The sequence below is a fragment of the Botryllus schlosseri genome, unplaced genomic scaffold (genome assembly GCF_051294905.1).
Source record: "Botryllus schlosseri isolate E-star unplaced genomic scaffold, Bs_hap1 Bs92a, whole genome shotgun sequence".
Taxonomy (NCBI): domain Eukaryota; kingdom Metazoa; phylum Chordata; class Ascidiacea; order Stolidobranchia; family Styelidae; genus Botryllus; species Botryllus schlosseri.
In genome coordinates, this window is record NW_027648701.1 from 23441 (window position 1) to 32715 (window position 9275).

A 9275-nucleotide genomic window follows, 5' to 3' on the forward strand; every position below is an offset into this window, starting at 1 on the left:
CTGCCGTCGTATCGCATCTCCGTCGTCAAAGCATCTCGCTGGTGCAGGTGAAAAACGAATACCCCCTTCTCTCTCTCCATATGTTCATTACCTCGTATTGTACCAGTGTTGGGATGACTCAAGTCACATTTTTCGCATGACTTGACTTGACTCGAGTCACTTTGCTAAAATGACTTGACTTGACTTGACTCGGCGCATCAGAAATGCGGATTGACTCGTGACTCGGAGTAAAATCCACGAGTCAATTTCAAGTCATCAAGCAATCGGTATCGATAAAAATCACTGCATCTTGCATATGGTCGGATTGTTCGTGAAACGCTTGTGTAATCCGTGAGAGCGACCAATCATTCAATGATCGTGCGTTTTACTGAGCCTTCATTGTTCTCTCACAAATAAATTGACCTCAAATGAAGTGATCGTAGCTGACAGCTTACGTTGTCGTAAACTGATATAGTAAAGTAATTTAATAACAAAATGTATATTTCTGTTCTCTGGTTTTACCTTAACCAAACCTCTTGTTTTATTGAAATCTAATTGGAATATAGTTTATATAGTTCTCAACGATTGGAGCAGGCCCGAATTGTATTATATCAATTTGTAAATCGGTAATGTATTGCATGTTATCAATTCGTTTCTCAATTCTGTATTTTGGTGGTAACTATAAACTGAGGCTATGCAATTACTTACGTAGTTTAGCAGCTCTGCTTATATGTGAGCGATTCAGCGCCTTCTTGCGTGTATAACTGTATATTTAACTCTATATTTGTTCATCGGCTCAGAATCGATGGCCACTCAATCTGTATTTCATATAGCTAGCAAAATGCAATGACGCAATCATGCCTCATACTTCGAAAAGGCAACTTGACTCGAATTGTGACTTGACTCGTGACTTGACTTGACTTGACTTGACTTGACTCGACTTGACTCGAGTCACCTCCAAAAATCAACTGACTTGACTTGACTCGAGTAACCTTGGAAAATCGATTGACTTGACTTGATTCGAGTCAAAATGTGCAATGACTCAAAATGACTCGTGACTCGAAGGTAGTGACTTGATCCCAACACTGCATTGTACATTGTGTATGTCTTGTTCAGACGGAAATCTGACGATTATTCATTATTCTTGATTATTATATTTCCACGTTACGCGAGAGAATTGTTGATTTGTCTGACCAGCCTGCGTATATATGATTTGCCAACTTCTGCTCTTTCGCGCCAGGATCAAGCCATCAAATGTACAGTTTTGTGTGCCAATTTAATGATTCTTCTGTCGCAACGATATAGGCCATGCATCACGGTTGTTCCAAAATAACTTTTTTCGGATTCTTTGGATTTACGGATTATGGTTACCATACGTTAGGGTTGCCATACGTCCGGAATTTCCCGGACATGGCCGGAATTTCACTGAAAAATCTGCGGCCGGGAGGAATTTCTAAAATATGCCTAAATGTCCGGAATTTTGAACGCTTGAAGTGAGCTCAAAATTTCTTCGTAAATCAACATAAACGATATTATTTTCAAGCAGATTTATGCTATTAAATATTCTTCTTCATCTCGCGCGCGAGTTAATGCAACGTATATTGATATTGGTATGGGCACCAGGCATCACCCTCGACAAAAAATGCAATCAAAATCAATATAAATAACCATCATTTACTGAAATAAGTGTGATTGTAGTCGCAATGATAAGCTAACGGTATATTCCTAGAGTTGGTAAGGCCCATTGGATGCTTCAGTCACAGACAGTGGTTCCAAATCTTGGGATCGTTTGCCTTCATCTGGGAATCGCGATGATGTTGGAGGTACTCAGCTTCCTAGGCCGTGAGTAGGTTTGGGCAAGTTGAATTTTTTGAGTAATCAGCCTCAACTTATCAAGTTTTGAGCTGGGCCACGGCACATTTTCAAGTTGGAAGCCGCGACCATAAAAAGTTGGAAATCACTGGATGTGCAACCTGCTGGTGCATTTTATAGTAGTCTAATATATAGAAAAATCAATATTATTGACAGAATTCATTCACAAATTTTAACAGCCAAATGCATATAGTAAGTTCCCAAGACGGTACATCGATTACCCAACATGGTGGGCCCAACATCAGTGCTTTTATGAGTGGCGGAAGGGGGCAGGAAAACTGTTGTTTCGGAGCTGATGAAAACAAACAACGAGATAGCTGCACCGACCTAACAGTATAGCAGGGCTGTCAAACACAATCCCGAGAGGCCAGACACGGCCCGCCAGACGATTTCATCCGGCCCGTGGAGAAATTTATTGCAGACCCTAGCTAGTAGCAATCACCAGAGCTCACATTACAGATGGCCCAATTCATGAACTATGTTCCACTCCATTCGTATACAGTCGATGGGCAATGCTTTGCTAGTGTGACGTCATATTGACAGACAACGTGTTACCGCTCATTTTGGAATCCGCTAGCTAGCGCTAAAGAGTGTCCGGAATATGTTTCACACAAATATGGTAACCCTCTAACGTCCTCTTTTTTGACTTTTTGAAAGTGTCCTCGGAGGACGCCGAAATGTCCTCTTTTTTGAAAATTGTGGTTGAATGTTTGTGAAAATTGGACTGAGAGGTAGGAAATCAGCACTCAAGTAACGGTCCGGCGGTCTTTCGTGAGTTGAGCCAGAATGCCGACCATTTTGTTCGTCAACCAACGTAAAACCTCATTGAAAGTGGGTATTTCAGGAGTCGAACAGGAAAGATGACCTTTTTTTAACTACGAACTCGGAGTAAATTTACCAATTTTTCTTGATTTTTCTCCGGTATTGTAAGTCTAAAATTTTTTAATGACTGTCCTCTCCAGATTTCCAAGATATGGTAACCCTATCACTGATCAAATTGTTAGGTTTCCCAAAGAAAACGCTGCACACCAAATTTGGCTAAATTAAAACCGGTAGAAGCCGACGCTGAGCAAATTGAAATTTATGATTTTATCATAAAAAAAATAAAAAATATATTTAAAGTATTAATCTCAACCTCCTGAGATTGTTAACTTGCCTAAAAGAATGACGCATGATAATTTATGTTTAATTCCAACCGGAAGAAGCGAATTATTGAAGTTGAAAGTTTTGGATTTTCAACAATAGCATCGGCTGTGGGTAATCCCACAATTATTAATGAAAAACTGAAATACCTTCCCTTCTATAGGTTCGAATTGCTTGGAATTTGTTTCGCATCGCTTTTGTAGACAACTCAACAACTTTATGGGGTTGACGGTAAAATTTGAAATTTTATTTTCCAAATTTTTATAATCAATTTGGTGTGCAGCGTTTTCAGGGTAACCTGACAATTTAATCAGTGAATCCTCGGTCAGTGAACAATCCTGCTATATGATCAGACAGTGGAGATCAGGACGGATTTGATTTTGAATAAACGGATGTAGACATTATTGCTTTTGATCGTATATGGGCTTGCGAATTTTTTAACCTGGATTTGGATTCGGATATGAATTTCATAAGCTTAACCCATTTTTAATCGACTTATCAATAAATTTTGATTCCGGCAGAAATTGGCCCAGCAAACATAGAACCTGCCATCTGTCATAGTTCCAAAAACAACGGTACTACTTCGATGACATTAAACGCGAAATGGATCGGTTATTTCCGAGCTTGGTACGTTAGGCATGTCACATACACATTGCACTCATCCGATGTATCTGCAATCTGCATACATCCCTGTCAAACGCAAACGTCTTGTAGCTTTCTTTCATTTTTTGCACGCACGGCGACAGTTTTGATCGAGCTCATGACAATAGGAAATGATGTCATCATTCTGAATTATGATAAATTGCAAAATAAATACTTCTGTTAATTCCTCTCTATCGAGAGCCATGTCTAATCAAGCCGAAGATGCAATATGTTTAGTACTGTGATACATGTTAGCCATTTTCAACCAATCAAATGATGACTCTACGACCGCGGCATGCCATTTAACACTGCTCCCCGTGACCCGCACTGGATACGCATCGGATCATCTGGTAAGGTTTGAGGGATATGAATATGGCGGCACTGCTACGGAGGTACGGGTTGGAGGAGCTATGTCTTAGGGGCGGCGACCAAGAGACACAATGTTTCGGCGCAAATATTGAAGTCTCGGCAAAGTATAGACTTATAGGACATCAAGAAATGCCAAGTGATAATATAACATGACGCCATTTGACACTAAAATACTTTTTGTGTGCGTTTCTACCCCGGTGCATTTTTTTCAAACGAGTCTATACTAACCCTTCATTTTAGAATGGAGATGGAAATGTAGGCTATATTGGATTATTGATATTTTGGATGGAGTAATTACAGTAGCGAACCACAACGAATGGTAGAAAACAGCAAAAAATACGTTATCGGCGCTTAATATATCCATTGGATAGATTCCGATATCATATAAATTTTACTGCACTGATTGTAAAACATGAGAGAACGTGCCCGGTTTTTATCCTTTCTTAATCTCCAATATGGTTGTGCGTCAAGCTTGACAATCACTTTAAATCTCTATAATGTAAATTTCTGTACCTTGTACAATGTACGTACATGTACACTTTTACAGTCTTGCGCTAAAAGGAAAATAGAGTCGCGATATGCGATGCGTGAACTACTCGAGTGTCGCGTTGTCTGCTGAATTATTGATTACTAACCTACATTAATTACCGCAAGGGGATGACTTTCTAAGGCAAAGCCTCTCGTTTGATTTTATTAGCTGAGTGAGTCCGACCAGTATTTTTTACGGAGTTGTGACCCCGACTTGGCGTATGATGAACCTTTCGAATAAATGGACATTGCCCGACATTTGAGCACGCGACACTTTAGCATGCGACACTGGAGCATCTTTGAGACATATCGATTGCAAATTCTGCAGCAGTAAAAGTATGTTTTCGAAACGATTTATTTGTCACATTATTGGAGCAAGTATAGTTTGCAGTGATATATCGAGTCAAGCCGTCCTCGAATTTTGTTGGTCAATCGATTGTGGTGGCTTCGAGAAGTGCAAGATGGATGATATGAGATACGTGCATCTCAGGCAATTGTTTGCTACCGGACTCGATTTCTCAAAATTCCAGGTCCATGCAGGTGGGTCGTCTGTTCGAATAGTTGCTGTGGACACTTGATCGCCTAAACATATGGTACATGTAGCGCGCCAGAGTACTGCGCGTTTGGGGGTATTCCTTGATTCGTGTACACTGTCTGCGGCGGTACCGCAACTTGGATTTGGTGATGTGCTATTGGTTGCATCAACTGGCCGTTGTGATGTTGCTGTATTGTAGCGGAGCCTCCGGGCATAACGCATTGGACGTTTGGAACTCCACCGATTTGCTGCGAGTTAGGAGCCTGTGGAATGTACACAACGGTACCCGGATGGTTTCTATGCCCGCTAAGGCCTGCGCAACAAAACGCGGAGTGGATGATCGATATTATAAAACCGCCAATTAACATCAGAGTTATCAATAAGTGAAGAGCGGCCAGATAAGTTATCCAATACGATATATAGGTTGCGAATCCCGATCACACAACGCCAATCGGGGTGAATATAGCTGTGAGTATGCTTAGCACCATGTTGGCCTTGTACATGCAAACGGATGGATTCTTCTTAACACATATTCCTAGAATTCCGGTGACGAGTATGTAAATCCCAGACCATAATCCTTGCGACGTGTACGTGAACAGCGAACCAAGAGTGATCCTTGATGATATCTCGGTGGAGAGTGTCGCTATTGCGAACACAATTGACAGTCCGCCAATGACGCATTCGGAAATTCCCAGGCAAAACAGAACGGTCTTGTGTTTGTCACGTGCCTTGATCGCCGGTGCCGAGGGTAGCACGGGTGTAGTCGATGACTCTGGAGCAGGACGCTCTTCTGCGGGTGAGTCGGTACTTAGCTTTTGGTATTGTTCCCGATTTTCTGACATTACCAATCTATATATTTGCAATACAAACTACTTAGAGAATGATTGCATTTGTTAAAAGCGTGGGGTGATTCTGGTATGTACCACAACTATACAACATGCATGCCAAGGGGGTCAATGTCATCAGCAGGGTTGTAATGACTCGAGTCACGATTTTCTGATGACTCAACTTGACTCGAGTCATTTTCTCAAAATACGCAAATGACTCGACTCGACTCGAGTCAATTTGTGTATTGACTCGACTTGGACTCAAATGATTGCGCATGACTCGAACCAAGTCATATGACTCGAGAGTCAGACGTCGAAGACCGACATAATTTCGGAGAATAGTAAAGTAATCACACTATTGGGTACTTGAAAATGCGACCAAAAACTGCTAAAAGTGAGGAAAATTAGTAGGCTATATTACAAATCCAAACCATTCGATATCACCAAACAGAGTATAAAAAGTGTATTTAACAAGATTTTAACTGGGAGCTGAGCAGTCAACACAATGACTTGGACTCGGACTCGAGTCATAACACCATGACTCGGACTCCACCCTCTACACGATAACACGGACTCGGACTTGACTCGAGTCAGAACTATGAAACTGAGATTGACTTGTGACTAGGAGCCTTGGTTACAACCCTGGTCATCAGAGTCTGTAGTCTCTGTAATGAGAGGAGAACTAAAGGGCGAATACATTGGAAACACCTGTAGAATATTTCATAGGGTTATGGCAATATTACACGATTCGAGCGGTCATGGTGACGAGGATGACGAGGAGTCAAGTAGAACAACGATTTAAATACATATATAAAACATATATATTTAAATACATATATAAAACGTCTTCGGAACAGAACATACACTTTAATAACATGATAAAGAAGTACCTCTCGTCAGTCAAGGCACTGCCGAGGCATGTCTAACGGAATACCGGCGAGACTTCTAACACTCCAGCCTCGGCGAGCGGTTTCGCCTCACTTCCCAGTGAGTTTATTGTCGCAGCAGTAACGGCGATAGTTAGAGCAGGGCCGTGACAGCCGCACCCCACCCCACTTAAGTCCTGCGGTCAAGTCAGAAATTTTCTCTTCGCTTGGTGCGAGTTAATGTTTCGAGAATTTACATTCTTTGGCAGAATCCTCTCAATACACCAATGACGTGCGGTGAGGTTCATGGCTGTTGAGGTCTTCTCGCCATCTCATCCGCGTATCGGTAAACGGTGTTTTACAAAAGCCTAGATGTGAGACAGGCGTCGGACTTGGACTACTAGAAAATTTTCAGCTTTTCCTGATTAGATTAGAATTAGAGTTAGAAGTACACAATTTTTTCCAAATTATATTAGAATTAAAATTAGAGTTACACAGTTTTTTCCAAATTAGATTAGAATTGGAATTAGTGCTAACAGTTTTTTTTACAAATTGTATTAGAATTAGAATTACTGAACTCGCAAAAAGCCAAAAACTGAATTGAAAATTGAATGAAATTGTGAATGAGAAATAAATACAGCAACAATCAAGTTCAGTTCATATCAAATCCCAATGCGTTCCCATAAGCAGGACAATGGTTATAACCTCTGTACACCAAGCTTGGTTCGTTTTGCACTCACCAGGGGTCACCACGGACGTGCGCCACATGCGCCCGGCGATCTAATTTGGGATTTTGGAAGAACGTGAAGTAAAGCATTTTGAAATGCTGAAATCGATTTCAGTTTCAAATTATTACTGTTACAAAATAAGCTATAGTCACCTGTGCCCAGCAACACCATTCCGCACTACCTGAAACAGCTTCGGCGTTTTTCTAACCAACTAACGCATGAATATTATTCGTCACAATAACTATTATGACTGTACGGTGTAAGTAACGCGATGACGGCTTGGCACCGAATTTCCCTGCGGGATATTATTGTTAACTCGCTGCAAAATGCCGCGGACAACGAGAGATTTTCAGGAAAGCAATAAAATATAATTAGAATTAGAGCCTACGAACATATCCCAGCTCAGATTGAAATTAGATTTACAGCATAGATACATTGAACAAATTAGATTAGAATTAGATTATTTGTAATTCGCTCTAATTTAGTGAAATTAGACAGCTTGAATTATCTAGTTGCCCAAGTCTGGTCGGCATATACGGAATGATAATGTAGGTAGGATATCGGCCTGGTGTAAATTGCAGTCGAGAAACACCACCACAAATGCCACAAACAACAACGACAACAACGTAGGCTATGTAAGTAGCTTTTATACCGCAATTAAAGGTAGGTATGGATGGAAAATGCATAGAAGCTACATCAGTAAGGGAACGTATTTGCTCTGCATTTCGTACTAACGGTATCAAGTCCACGATTCATACAACACTGAAGCTGATAGTGCGTTTCACTGTGCTGCGATTGACTGATTGTTAGCGAATAGTGAGTGAAGCAGATTCAAAGGTGCCTCACCTGGCCACTGTTTCTCTGAGCTGTCATTGTACGTAATAGAGCCGAATTTCACATTCCCTGGTGCTTTTGAGGGTATTCCAGTGCTCTGAGATTGTTAATACTTGGATTTTTGGAATCGATGCGACAATAACATTTGATTGATACCAGTTATGATGAATTCTGAGCGGTTAGTGATGAATTGTATTGTCGCAGGTGAGGCAAGATCCGTTGGTGCCTCACCCGTGCCTCACCTCTCTTTTCGTGCTGTATGTTATAACAAAAGATATGAAACTTGGTGATGTTGGATGAAAAAAATATTCAATGTTCAATGGCGACATTTGAGGCACTGCCTCACTTTCTTCCCCTGGCCGCACGTCACTGCAATACACGTTAGCTTATATAAAAGTAGGCCCGCTTTATTGGGCCAGTGGTATGCTCTAGTGCAGTGGTTCCCAACCTTTTGCATCGCGTGAACGTGGAAGCGAGTGGCGCAGTGTGCTAAGCGATACCGTCACGACACCAATGGTTGCTGGTTCGAGTCTCGGCTTTGCCATGTTTCTATGTGTCGGAGGTTAATCTGGGCTCCTCGTCGCCGATCTCGCTGTAAATACGGCGCCTTCAAAAGCCAAGAAGGAAGAGAGAGCCGAACTCGAGAAAGAGGGCAGCAGATACCAGAAAAAGGTTCGTGAGGAAGCGGAAAACGACCCAAGTGTTGATAAGCGTCAATTGTGCTAATAAAACAAACAAACATCTCGTGAACCCCGTCGGTTGATATTTGAGCCGAAATTCCCGATATGAAAACGAAAACCAGTGACATTAGCACCTGTTGACTAAAACATAAACCCTGTGTCTAGGCTTTAAAGGTCTAGTACAGAGATGCTCCAACTAATTCCAATTAGATTTTGGTAAGGTTCCGCTAGCCACTTTTTCCTCAATTATTTAATACGCGCTGTAGTATTGC

At 41.4% G+C, this 9275-nt stretch overlaps 1 protein-coding gene across 1 annotated transcript; it reads right to left on the reverse strand.

Moving 5' to 3' along the window:
• Positions 1-4663: 4663 nt before the first annotated feature.
• Positions 4664-7188, reverse strand: LOC145432692 (uncharacterized). Its single transcript, XM_080309525.1, has one exon. The coding sequence runs from the start codon at positions 5908-5910 to the stop codon at positions 5506-5508; it is 405 nt and encodes a 134-aa protein (XP_080165651.1). The 5' UTR covers positions 5911-7188; the 3' UTR covers positions 4664-5505.
• Positions 7189-9275: the final 2087 nt, after the last annotated feature.